This window comes from Corticium candelabrum, chromosome 5 (genome assembly GCF_963422355.1).
Source record: "Corticium candelabrum chromosome 5, ooCorCand1.1, whole genome shotgun sequence".
NCBI lineage: Eukaryota > Metazoa > Porifera > Homoscleromorpha > Homosclerophorida > Plakinidae > Corticium > Corticium candelabrum.
Window position 1 is genome coordinate 3,725,526 of NC_085089.1, and position 14,278 is coordinate 3,739,803.

At 41.8% G+C, this 14,278-nt stretch overlaps 2 protein-coding genes across 2 annotated transcripts in view; one reads left to right on the forward strand and one right to left on the reverse strand.

Annotated features, from left to right (window-relative positions):
- The window catches only part of LOC134179820 (protein Smaug homolog 2-like), a 17,666-nt gene extending 10,539 nt beyond the window's left edge, over window positions 1-7,127 (forward strand). The window contains exons 4-7 of the mRNA XM_062646790.1: window positions 1,080-1,368; window positions 1,430-1,481; window positions 6,534-6,632; window positions 6,700-7,127. Of these exons, the coding sequence (XP_062502774.1) occupies window positions 1,080-1,368; window positions 1,430-1,481; window positions 6,534-6,632; window positions 6,700-6,728 (469 nt within the window). The 3' untranslated portion in view covers window positions 6,729-7,127. The remainder of the gene's footprint in view (window positions 1-1,079; window positions 1,369-1,429; window positions 1,482-6,533; window positions 6,633-6,699) is intronic.
- Window positions 7,128-9,826: 2,699 nt separating this feature from the next.
- On the reverse strand, window positions 9,827-10,761 carry LOC134180291 (uncharacterized). Its single transcript, XM_062647418.1, has 3 exons — window positions 10,638-10,761; window positions 10,167-10,580; window positions 9,827-10,106 (listed from the first exon to the last, which is right to left on the reverse strand). The coding sequence occupies exons 1-3, from the start codon at window positions 10,701-10,703 to the stop codon at window positions 10,056-10,058; spliced, it is 531 nt and encodes a 176-aa protein (XP_062503402.1). The 5' UTR covers window positions 10,704-10,761; the 3' UTR covers window positions 9,827-10,055.
- Window positions 10,762-14,278: the final 3,517 nt, after the last annotated feature.

Genomic DNA, 14,278 nt, shown 5'->3' on the forward strand with positions numbered 1-14,278 from the left:
AATGGAGAATGGCTATTTGTCACCATGCCTTACTCTTCACATTCTTATCTTTGTACATTGGTACGAATGGACACTGTCAAGCAGGCTGGATATAGATGATATGACAAGTTGATACAAAAATGTATGCAAGACTTTGCATTTTGCATTCGGCGTTTAATGTAAACTAAACAGAAGCATAAAGAAAATGCAAGAGCACATAAGGAGCACGTAACATCTTGTTAATCATTTTACATCTTTAATGTAATTTAAAGGCACATGCTGAAGTCGGAGGTGCCTATTTATAAGAGAGAGAACAAGGAAACTTGAGTTTGTATGAACACATACTTAGGTAGAGTTAACTTAATTTAGTGGCCAAAAAGTTTAACCCAAAATGTTTGTCAACCACCTGACTCTCATTTTAACTTTACAACTGCAAACAGAAATATTTTTGGACTGGGCCTTTTGGGAAAATTCAAGATCAGAAGAAGAATCACAGTCAAATTTTATAGACTATTTTTTCACAATTTTTATAGTAAAATTGATGTCTGTAACCGAATGTATTTAGCATTTTGTTCGCTGTTTTTGGTACGTAGCATAAACTATATAAACGTATAAGAAATGCAGTAGAGCATCACTTATCTGAACAGGCCTGGATACTAAGTGATTTTTTGGGTAACTTGTATGAAACACTGTCACCACAGGTGGCTGTCATTACGTATGTGTAGCATATAGGTATCGATCCACAATTATCATAGCAAGTCTAGGAAAGTTGCTTTCATTCATCACTCCTATTTAGGCAAGAATTTACTTGTCTTGTGTTTGCCATGGCTTTGCTTTTGTGATTTTTGATTTTGTACCGCTGATTTTTGGCATGATGATCATGTGGCATGCATGAGCTGTTTGGATAACTCACGTGTTACGATAAGTGGTGTCTGTGTAAGTTGTGTTGAGATTATGAAACTTAGTATTTTGGTGGAATTGTGGTAGTCAGATTAAATGAGATTTGACCACTGTTGCAAGTTGTGGCGTTACAGGGGAATTCAGTATGTCTAAGTTCATAACTATGATTTGATGGCAATAAGTATACTGGTTGTTTATAGGTTTGGCAATCCGTCTGTAAATGTTACACACGGCAATGGTTACCTTGGCTCTACCGTGACTTCCAGTCATAGTGTGCATGCTTTGTCACGGCAGAAGGCAGCTACTTTGCCTGGAGCAAATCGTACACGTAGGCCACCTCGTGCTTCTGGTGTTACCTTACCTGTTGGAAGCACTAGTGTAATTTCTGGGAAGTCCTTGGGAGTCATGACATTTGCTCAGCCTGGAGCAGGATGTGGAAATATGGGAACAAGAACGAATGCTTCAGTAGGATTACCATCCAACAGAGTTGTAAGTCAAATTGTCATTTGCTGCTTGTGAAAAACAACGATCATTTTGCTCTTGTGTACAGATGGAAGAACAGAAAGAACTAGTAAGGGCAAGATCTTTGCCTAGTAACACAGGTAAACAGACTCATTATGTGAGTTCATGTTTGGGACTAAAGTTGCAGTCTATGTATGATATAGTAGTTATAGTTGTCATTGTTACCAAACACATACGTATACAGTAGAACCTCGCTAATCCGGACCTTGCTAATCCGAATCCTCTCTAATCTGAATTACCTTTGGCGCCTTGCTTTGCGTACCCAGATCTTATTGGGCAGCCTGATCCGGGTTGCGGTTAGCTAGTTTTCAGCAAACTTGCAGATCTAACTATTTTAAATCCTGACTGTCACGTTATTTAGAAGTACAACTAGTCGTTGCAGCAGTGTTCTTAACCACAAACATGACGTGTGTAGAGATACGTGAATGTGCTAGTGGTCTGGTGTTTGAGGCAAAGTCAGGACCTCCAAGACAACGCGTTTTTGACATTTTTGATAATCCGAACAGTTCACTAATTCGAACGGGGCTTGGCACAGTGCTATACAGATTAGCAGAGTTCTACTGTACCCTAAAACTCAAAGACTATGGCTATGCACTAATTACTTTTTACAGAAAAAATATTGACAATAACAAAAACAAGTTGTGGAACTCAGCTCATTTTTTATTTTTAAATTTACTGCACCGTTACTGCAGACGTTTACTATAGTGAAGAAATAAAGCATTGAAATTACCTGTGTGGGTGTGTTTAGTACCCGTATGTGCCATCAGAGTAGCTCTGACTGCTGGTTAGCAAGGAAGACCGATACCTGTCCACTTTTTAAGGTAAGGATTGTGAGACATATGGTTGCAAATTGTGATTTATTGACTAAAGCAAACTGTGATCCCAAACTTATCACGCAAGTCTTGACTGTGTCAGTCCAACTGTGGAGCCTCAAAGGAGACTCTTCTTAGATTAGTTCATAGATCATGTCTTGCTGCATTTTGGGTGCGTTAGGAGCACTTGGTACCGTTAAACCTAAAGTATTTACTTCCAAACGAGGACAGAAAGTAACTATTTGTGCTACATACGGGGAATCGTCTGAACAACTCATTGTGGAAATATGATACCATTTTATGGTTATCTTTCCAACCTGTAGATCATGTGATGCTGTTGTCCAACTATTCTTTTCGCCCTTTTTCAGCTTAGAAGGCAGAATTGATGGGAAGTTGTTCAAACACTCTTACCCGTCTTTCTAATCTTTCCTTTTCTGTAAAAGTTGTAATTGAATACACCCATAGTTTTCTATAATTTAGGGTAAGGGACCGTTTGTAAATTAATACATTTACCAAGAAACAGGCTTGCTCATGGGAGGTGAGAGGGTTACAGTAGATCACAGGAGCTGAGGCCAGTAGCTACACATGCAGCCTTGAGTTGGCACACTTTGCATACATGCAGGTGAGTAGAGTTCACCAAGCCTTGATCAACGTAAGGAAGCTTACATCTGTGTTTTGCAGTGTGGCACAAAGGATGACCAATGCCAGTGCCCAAGCATGTGTGGCTTTTTTTGCCAGGGAAGGGCAGATAATTCTATCTATTTGGGGGGGTTGGGTATAGCTAAGTCAGGTACAAAAAGATGGAAGCTGTTGTGGGCTAGTTGCTATACAACAGGTTCTTAGACTGCTGTGGTGTGGCATGATGTGGTCCACTTATGTTCTGCTCGACTAGTGTAAACTGTGCAGTTCAATTAAGGCAAGCTTGTATTGTGGTCTTTGTGGAGACTACATGTATAGGTTCATTGACGCGTACTGCCATTGAAGGGTTGAGGAGACTCTGACATGTAATACTCATCTGATGAACAGTGGCCATCAGCAAAGGGTACAGTAAACCGCTGTTCTTGCCAGAAATTATTATTATGTGTCGTTATGCCCCTCCATAATGGGCAAGTGGGGTCTTTACTCCCATCTGGGTGCCCACCAACCCGGCAGGTGAGCCCAGTGGAGTACATGTTTCCGTGTAGTCCATATGGCGATCAATGACTAGCCAATTCGATATAGACTGCAGGCATTACGGTGACCGCGTACTCGATACAGCACGCCTAGTGGATATCAACGACCACCAGGAAAGCACTGGACGTCATCGTCAACGGACCGTTCGCCAGACCACAGAAACTCCCCCCAACGACTGAAACGAGTCATAGTCTCATGGATAAAGCTAGAGAAACATGAGAAAGAAAGACAGACAAGTTTCACAATTTACTGTTGTCACTGGGGTTTGAACCCCAAACCATGGAGTGGTAGCCATTGTCGCTAACCACTAAGCCACGGCGGTGATTATTATTATTATTATTATAACCTGACGTCGCACTCATTAAAGTTTATGGTGCAAAAAAAAGAAACAAACAAACAAATAAACAAGTAATATAACTACTGTGGCATCAGTCTACTGAAAACAAGTCTTCTAGTACTGATTTACTACTTCTAGCTGGTTGAAACAACCAATGGTATGCCAAGCTTGCAGCCTCGCGCCTAGACTCAGATTGAGATAAATCAACGTTCTTCCAAATGTCATAAGCAATTGACTGTCTCGACTGTACCCTGGTGTGGCTTTGGCAGTAATGCAATTCCCATTCCTGGCATGAAGTAAAAAGGACGACTGCTGAGAATTCTACATGAGAGACGAAATGTACGCGATAACACTGTTCTCAGACTGAATTAGAGAAGACAAAAACTGTAGCTTTTGTTTCCTCAGCATCTCGGGCAAAGGCAAAAGACCTGTGGAATATATCATTGTATCGACATGACATCCTCTTCTTATAGCATCATTCCATGCTACACGTACTTTATGTAGTTGACTATCACCGCAACACCACAACTGACATAGAATACAGCTGAAATGCTTGTAATAAACGACATAACACAATCAGAGTGGCTCCTTTAAATTGATGGTAAAAGGAGTTGAAGGATGAGAAAACCTCTTCATTTCAAACTCAATTGACAGTGACTCTTTCATATCAGCGCACATAATATGGTGAAATGCTGCTACATGTTCTGCTTTTTGGCTTATAAGACAAACACATGGTGATTGTGTGTCATGTCGAACATTCAGCACTTTTGAGTTGTGGGCAGACCCGCTGATGCTCCAATGGAGACACAGGGCCATGATGTGAGAAGTGGCCATGTAGGGCAAAAGTAGGTGGGACAGAATGTGGCTTATTTACTTTTTAGGGCAGCATATTTCCTAGAAGATATTCTACAGTCCATTTTCATGAAATGTCTATCAGTGAATGTTCTCTGTATAATCCATGAATTTTCACAATAGTGTGGCCTGCATGCTTAGACATAAGTTCATTCAAAGTTTACTTATTATCAATAGGTACTGTTGGTTTGGATACCATTATAAGATGAAACATTGGCGGGAATTTACTTTGGTGGTTTGCTAGAAATTGACGGTAAAAGCATATTGACGGATTTTATTTTGGTGGTTGGACATCGTTGTTGGATCATTGATATGTACGATATTCCCCACCCACTACCTATAGTTAAATTAAGTGGCTGCTTCATGGAGGAGTTTGCGATTACGGAATTTAACCCGCATGATATCACCTATATACTTCACCGGTAGCTGCAAGACCTCATTCTCATGTTTAACCTCCCTGTTTGAAAGGGTAGGCACAACAGATGGCAAGCAGTGGTTACTATCTTGTAACCTCATTCTCGCCACTTCGCATAATGTTTGATTCACGTGGATGATGATGTCAACATATCCCAGTGGTCAAATTGATGGCGGATTTTATATTGAAGCTTGCTAAGAAAATCCGCCAATCTGCCAAAATAAATTCTTTGCCAACATTTCATCTTATATGGTAGTTGACATTCGTGACCCTATTTGGGGGAAAGGTAGACATCTGGCGGAGAAACAAGCAAAACAAGCAAGCCCGTACCTTGGTAATGTATTAATTTACGGACGATCCTTAATTTATACCATTGCTTTAGTTATTATTTAAAGACAGGCAGCCTTCATCGCTCTTCTTTCTTTGGGGAAGGGTTTGTATAATTGTGAGCATTACAGGAATTATGAACCATCATTTTAGTTGTTCAGTGGAAATGTAACATTGCGAATAATGGTTTGAATTTGTAGCGTCTTAGCTCAGGGAGGTTACAAATGATGAAATGGGCAAGGAAAGAGTGACTTTACAGTTTGTAACATTGTTTTTGATATTGAAATAGTTAACAGGGTTCTCTCTAGATTTTTGGGAGCATGGCGGGATGGGCGGGTCTACGACTCATGCAGTCTGCTCTGTAGAGTTGCACAGTCCAAGTCGTGGACATGCGCACTTGAGCTGATCTCAAGTGAGGTATATTTTGCATCATAGCTATTGCGTGTAACATACGTTCAAGTGCCCTGGCAAGGAAATCGACTTTGATTGCCAATAAGCCCTTTAGCGATGTTCATAGGTTGCACATGCTCCAGTTCCATTGATGAAACTACAGAAAGTCTGTCTAGTCAGGCATTGATTAACGTGGACCACTGTTTTTGATTTGCAAGAAGCTGTGACTAGTCTAGAGTAGATTCTAGGTGCTACACTTCTCAGACAAGAGGTGTGCTTTCAGTGTCACGGGAAGCGTACCCAGGACTACTATCAATGGCAGCACATCTGAAACTGCAATCAACACAAGTACAGTATATGTCTGGAGCAAGGCTATCATCCCGCATTCTTTTGTAAGGGCTTGGATTTGTGGCTAATGTCACCTTTACTACATAGTATATTATTGTGTTTCAGTCTACTGTAGTATGGAATTCTCATAACATTCTTTAGCTGTCAAACTTTGGACTTCTATGTATTGTTTCTGAGCGTGGCGCCCTCTTACTGGAGCGTGGCACAGCGCCGTGTGGTAGCGAGAACCCTGAGTTAATGTATTTGCTACTGGTGCATGTTCAAATGTGGTTGTGGTGCAGTATATGGCTATGTGAAAGAGATAGCTTTGCCTATAGTGCAATACTGGGTACTTCGATATATATGTTCAGGAGTAACGTGTTTACTGTAGTTAATGTAGCATATTGTGAATGCATGTCGGTTAGGTACTTCAGTACATGTGCGGAGTAAGGTATTTTTGCAATTTTATGGCATGTTGGAATGTATCTTGCCTGTGTAGGGTCTGATGGTTCTGACAGTCACACTACGGATTGTCCCAATGATCGGGACCATTACATGGAAGCCTTGTGTATACAAGTAACTGAGCATGCACTCTCAGGTTTGAGTTGATTTAAATAGTTGCTTATATTCTTGGGTATCATCAGCATGTTTGTAACTCTTATCAGATGCAGCTGAGGGAAGTGCTGGTTACTGATTTGTCTTGACGATGACCACGTACAGTTTATCTAGGTCTTGAATTTCCAATTCGGTGACATTTCTTTATTTCGTTCTTTGAGAGAATCAGTTTTCTACACAGCTGTATCTGATACCCACATTCTTCTCAATGTGTAAATTGTGGTCTTTATTACATGTTATGTGGATGTGTCTTCACAGCAGGCAGCACAATGTACAAGGTGACGTTAGCTATTGAGACAAATACCAAGAGAAATTATGGATTGTGATATGGTAATATGTATATGAAAATGGTAGTAGTCAGAGTTATGCTATGGTACAATGCAGACAAATGATGAAAGTGGAAATGTTTCTAGTTTCTAGAGCATTTATAGTTTGTTATTATGGAGATTTGGTAATATACTGAATTTGAACTGTTGTATATGATTCTCATTGTTCAATGTGAACTGTTAGAAACTGGCCGACGGCTTTAAAATTGTCTAGACTGCTTTGAGATGGGCTGGACTGATTTTGATATGTCGTCCTATCATTAGACCGTGCATAATCAATCCAGACAATACCGAAGCAGGCTGACAGCTTCTATCCCTGCTGGATGGATTTTGTAAATGTTCTTACAGAATCTTTTCATGGTATTTTTAGCTAGTGTGCATGAGCAAGTAATTCTGAGAGTACTAAAGGCGAACGTAGTAACTCTAACAGACGACTTACCAGATTAAAAAGAAGGCGATAAGAATAATTTCTTAGTTAGGCATAATCAAATATTATGCATAAGTGGTGGGCGTAGTAGCTATAATGACAGCAAATCTAGCTAGTCAAGTGGCAAAGGTGTACTACTAACTGTTCTAATGCACAAATTATGACAACATGCAATAGGAAACTAGCGTAGTAGTAGTGTCCGCATACGTAATTGCAATTACTAATCATTCAATAGTGACTATTGGTAAATAACATGACATTTATTACTACGTCCATGATTTCATGCATACATCTGGCTTGCTGCACTGGCATTACTCTTTCCGTACATCTTGTAGTGGCACGAATGACTTGCATGTGCTGCACCCTGTTGTGCATTTGCAAATGTTGTTTGTAAACTTGTTCCAAGGTGCGCTTGACCTGGCTGCTTCTCTAAGAGGTATAATGGAGCATCTTTCCACCCCTCATCCCATATGCTAAATTTCCATTATAGTTTTCTAGATTGCTTGCAGGATAGCAACAATTGATAACTCCATGTTCACATCTGTGAATTAAGAAACAAGTGAACAATTCAATTTTTGTGTCTCATTAATTAGTGCATAGCTAAGGAGGTATAAACAGTTGCTTTCCCTTTTGCTCTACTATCACGCAAGGAAGATGAGGAAGACCTGAGTTAGACCTGTATTGTAGGGATTTTCACTGACACCACGTCTCCCACTTGGTATTTCTGAACCTTGTGTTTAATGTTATATCTATATCAGTCATCTATCTTTTGACTTCAGGTACTTTCTTTCTGCTGGTTCTCTCACCTCCATAAACTATAACCCTTAGTGCGTATAGCTACGATCTTGAATACATCTCAGGAGCCAACAATAAAGAAGCGGACATGCTGTCAAGATCAATTGCCTGTTTCTGGGGATGTCATCGATACGAATGAGGAAATTTATGGCCTAGATTATTGTGAGCAGTTACCTGTCACTGCGAAAGAAGTAGCCACCAAGACTAGTCACACGATACAGTACTAAAAAAGTACATGAACATGAAAAGGGATTTTTCTTGTGGAGTGATTATCCCTCCAAAATGCAATCCACTGTCCTAGGAGAGCTACATGAGGGGCATCTCAGAATCAGCTGGATGAAAGCACTCGCACACAGGTTTATCAGGTGGCCAAGACTGGATAAGATATTGAAGATTTGGTCAGATCCTGTCCCGAATGTTAGAGTTCTAGAAATCTTCCAGGCCACGCTGTTCCACATTCTTGGATTTTGCACATGTAGATTTTGCAGAGTGGAAAGGGAAACAGTAGCTACTGTTGATCAATGCCTATTCCAAATGGCCAGAAATTCACGAACTGGGACTTGTGCTACTGCTACGCAGACTGTGGAAGTCATGGGGAGAACATTCAGGGCTAATGTTATTAGACACCAACGTACACCTCCCTACTATCCAAGCATCAAACGGTCAAGTGGATTGGTGAAGGAACTGAAAAGTGCCTTAATTAATTAAGACCAAGGACGATCTATTAGTCAAATCTCTTTGTTTTCACTGAAGTACAGGACTACACCTAACTGTACTACCGGGAGGACCCCCCAAGATGTTAATGAGGTGTGTGTGTGTGTGTGTGTGTGTGTGTGTGTGTGTGTGTGTGTGTGTGTGTGTGTGTGTGTGTGTGTGTGTGTGTGTGTGTGTGTGTGTGTCACTAACTGATTTGTTCCAGTCATGCAAATGATGCTTCCTTTCTCTGGGCTGAAGACCAACCTAATGCAATCTTGGGGGATAGTTCTCTAACAGATCTATGCAGGTCAAATGTACAACGTCAGGCGCATGCAGTTAGACAGCTGATATTAGTATAGTGCAGGTAAATTTCCTAGTGGAAGTGCCTTCACTAATTACTACTAGCTAATCTCTTGTCCAACATGAATGAAACAGAAGCAGGGAAGTTTGCAAACATGCCTTAAGCTGAAAAGAGTGCGAAATTGAATAGACGGGGATACCTATACTGTGACTAGTGCAAAAACTGCAGCCAGCCCCTCCCCCTTTTTGATTTCCGCTGCGCGAGACTACGTAAGTAACACGTACATCTACCTACTGAAGAAGTCGGGCATGTGAATCTAGAAATTATCCTGGATATTCATCTGGGACTTGAAAATAACCGGGGCCCCCAAACCCCCCTCCCCAAAGCACAGCCTTCTACAGTGTTGAAATTCATAAGAACACAAACAACACTTTTGCACCCCAAAGTCCATCATGCAATTACAACCTGTTAATATTATTCAGGTTCAATTTGTTAGAATACTGGGACATCTCTTAACTGTTTGATGGTAATACATTGCAGTTGCTGATACCTCACAGCCAAGCACTTTCTCAGTCTGGAATTTCCAGGCTGTATGGCTACAAGGTGTCAAACTTGACGACCAAACATAGAGGTATGTTATCCTGTCTAACTTGCATTCAATGTACCTAGATAATTAACTAACTGAATTCATAGTAGAGATGTCTACTACACGTGTACTGCATGCCTTCTACCATGACATGTCATTAGTGAGTAATCAAGTAACGCACATCTATACCCTACTGTACCAAGGAGGAAACAACAGAGTAACTTCTGGCGCTAAAGTTCAGACACATTATTTGAGTAGCCAGGCGTTGCGACCGCTCAAAACTCCAAGTTGGCTAGGGACAATTTCTGGATTGCAAACAAAACAGCCTGCAACAAAATAAACAAACTCCACTAGCTGTCTAAAAACAGAACGGGAACGTGACTTGCATAGATGAGCGAGGAAACGAGAGTAAACGTAAGTGCAATGGCCACGTTAGCCTTGAGATCACCATCTGTAGTCAGCTTCCTGTCATCACGGTCGCTCAGAGTTTTCACCCACAACACCGTTGAATTGATGAACACAGAAAGCCAGAGAACACTTATTATAGCCACTCCGACCAAATCTAAACGCAGCACATGCAACTTCGTCTCGTCTTGTATCTCGTCATCTCGCAGCACCCACGTATCCAGGAACAGCGCGAGAGCCCCCATTCCAATTGCGATGGCGGCTATGGATTCGGCAAATTGACAAGATCCTTGATCTCCTAGAAAAGCACAAGTGCCGCCGCGACCAAATTCGTTCTCACGAAAAGCACCATTGACTTCGTCCATTAGCAGAATCAGTACGGTCACTGAACATCCCTGAATTGAGAGAGAACGAATCTAGATCACGAAATAACTCCGTGGAATTCATCTCACCACTCCAATCAACCGGATAAGAATCTTGAGACAAATTGAAGATCTACTTTGAGCCTCCAGTCTCATTTCTCTTGCGGGACAGGTACTTCAAGACCTGCGAAAGGAAGTAAACCGGAAACATTGTACCACACCTATTCAGCCGTGAGCTTCCAAACAGAAAGCGCGAGAGCACTCAAGTGACATGTGACATGACAGCGCCTACACTCATTTATGACTAGCTCATCATCCCGTTCTCCGCACGGGCAGATTAGTTGTTAGTAAATGAATTTATCGTTGTTGTATACGCTGTTACCAGGGTTTTCCTAGGCCACTCCAAACTTGTGTACGAGCTGCTAGCCTAATTAATTAATAAATAGTTTGCGTTCGGAAATTTTTTAGCTCTGGTTGGAATGTAACAGCAACAGGGACTATCTGAAATAAACAGTAGGATGAAATGCAGTATAATTCCCAAGACCTAATAATTACCTGTTGTCCAAAGCAATACTAATTAATCATTGAATGAAATGCAAGGGTTGACCTCAAGTAAATGAAGCATCAAATAAAAATGGCTTATTTGAAATATAAGAAACGGTTGAATCAGAGGACGATTTTGAATGGGCGCTACACGGGGGAGGTGAAAGAAGAAATGATATATCCGCTAGCGAGCGTCCACACTGCACTGCATTTTGAAAACGATGTGTCTCCCTTTTCAGGGACGTAGGAGCCGATCCGGCAGGTCCGGCGGTCGCCGGACCAATATTAAAAAAGTTGACTTTTGCCAGCGGCACAATAGGCGATTAAATAAATTATGTAGTTACTGCAAAATGTCTACTGCCACACCAGTCTTGCCTCGGCTTTCAGACTGTTGCCTAGTGTCCTGCCTTGGTTTCCCGACTATCGCCCACTGGCAAGTGGGGTCTCCCGTGATTTCGACTCTCAAGATGGCGGATTGCCCAGCTGCATACGTCCGTGTTGATAAGTTCCATCCACCAAAGATCTTCAGATTTCCCCGTCGTGAGTTTAGATCAAAGGGCGAGACTCGTTCGTTCAAAGCAGAGTGGTGTGAAAGTTCGATTGGCTGCATTACGACGCTTCCGCTGATACTGCGTTCTGCCACGTTTGCATGAGTGCTGAACTAGAGAAAAAGTTTCTGGCGAGCACGAAGAGAGATCGTGCCTTTATCAGTAAATGATTTACTAACTGGAAGGAGGCGACGATTGCGTTCAAAAAGCATCTGGCCAGCGCTTGTCATCGCGAGGCAGTGTCCGGAATACAAGATCTACCGAAACACGTACATTGCGTTGGAGAGTCGCTCGACTCTCGGCACCGCAAGGAAAAGGCACTCAATAGAGATATGTTTCGGAGAGTACTGCAGAATGTTTGCTTCCTTGCTCGTCAAGGTTTAGCTCTGAGAGGACACGGTGATAGTGCAGAAAGTAACTTTATACAGCTGATGCGTTTAAGAGTATTTGACTGTGCCGAAGTTTTGGAGTGGATGGATAAGAAGACAAATAAGCATACCTCTCCTGACATTCAAAATGAGTGCCTTCAGTTGATGGCCTTGCACATCTTGCGGCAAGTTAGCAATAGTATCTGTAGAAATGGCTTCTATACTATTATGGCTGATGAATGCACAGATGTAGCAAACAAGGAACAGTTTACAATCTGCATTAGATGGGTGGATGACAGTTAACTGACCATGAGGATGTGATTGGACTGTATAATGTTGGCACCATTGATGCAAATTGTCTGGCAGCGACTATCCGAGATGTCCTTCTGCGCGTGAGCTTGAAAATGACACTATGCCGTGGGCAATGCTATGACGGTGCGTCAAACATGACTGGAAGCAAGCATGGTGTTGCAGCTCAACTTCAGGCAGAGGAGAGTCGAGCTGTACTAACGCATTGCTATGGGCATGCACTAAACCTGGCCATAGGAGATGCAATGAAGCAGTCTAAGATATGCAGAGATGCATTGGACACGGCATATGAAATTTCCAAGCTGATCCGATTTTCACCAAAGCGGAATGCAGCCTTTGACCATATTAAGGTAGAAAACTCAGCAGATAATGAAGGACTGGCTGTGGGTATCAGATCATTTTGTCCAACAAGGTGGTCTGTTTGTGGGGACGCCATTCAGAGTATTATTGACAACTACAATACACTCCAGCAACTCTGGGATGAGTGCCTTGACAAGAGACTTGATCCAGATGTCAAAGGAAGGATCATTGTCGTCAAGACTCAAATGTCACAGTACTATCTTCTCTTTGGCTTGCATCTCAGCAAGAAAGTATTACAACTTACCGATAATCTTAGCCGAGCACTCCAACCTTCCCCGAAACAGGAAAGCTCCTTCTCAACTAGAAGTAGGATCTGGAGATGGTTTTCACAGCACAACAGTTGAGGAACGCTATTGCCGTCAGTACTTTGAAGCCCTTGATCTGGCTATTTCCGGCATCAGAAAGCGCTTTGATCAGCCTGGTTACGCTGTATACAAGAGCCTTGAAGGGCTGCTTGTCACTGCTGCCAATCAGCAGTGCTTCCAAGCTTATTTCCAGCAAGTAACGTCATTTTACAAAGATGACTTCAAACCTGTAGAATTGGAAGCACAGTTGCTGAACCTCGGCACGTGGTTTTCAAGGAAGAAGCAGGAAGCAGTATCATTGCAAGATTGCCTGCAGTATCATAGAAGTTTGTCGGATGGCCAGCGATCATTCTACAGTGAAGTATGCTGCTTAGCTTGTCTTATTCTAGTAATGCCATCTACAAATGCTGTAAGTGAGCGAAACTTTTCTGCCATGAGACGTCTTAAGACATGCCTACGAAGTACGATGCACCAGACAAGGCTCAATCACGTTCTGCTGCGAAATATGCACAAGGAAAGACTGGATAGTCTGGACTTGGATATTATTGCTAATGATTTTGTCCGGGGGAAATGAACACTGCCTTAGAATTTTTGACAATTTTTGGAGGAACCAGCAAAGTCAATTATCGTAACCATGTTGTGATAATTATTTAATGACGTAAGTGACTACGCACTCTAGTTAATTGCAGTCACGTGAGGTACACGCTCCTATAACGCGCGCTACGCCGGACCAATCAAATCTGTTTCCTACGCCCCTGCTTTTTCAATAGCATGTGTACGTGTGGGTTCTTTAATTAATTAAGCGTTGATACAGCGACGTCAGATAGATGAGAAAGCGAGAACAAAGAAAAGTGTGGAGGGTTGGATCACTGGCATAGGTTGTTCCTCAAGTTTGGGGGATAAATTCTGCAAACCACGCCCATTCTCACACTCAAAGCCACGCCCATTTTCTACTTTTCGATTCCGCAGTTTGTAGACATCTAAGTAAATTATTATCAATTTTAGGTTACAAATAAACTGTAGGAGTGAGTACCGTCCGTGTGCGTATACATGTAAAGGAGTGGAAACACTGTTACCGTCCGTGCCAAAAAAATGGTTTTCATGGCTCTTTTCGATCGTCAAAACTAGATGGCATCTCGATGACAATAGAATCTAGAAGACCAATTCAGTGAAACGACGTCGACCAATTTTAGCATCTCGTAATCTAGGGAGCAATATAGGTCTAGCTATAGTTTTTTATTATTAAATAGAATAAACCTGTTGAGAAACTAGGTACACCGTGGAGTGCAAGCAAATCA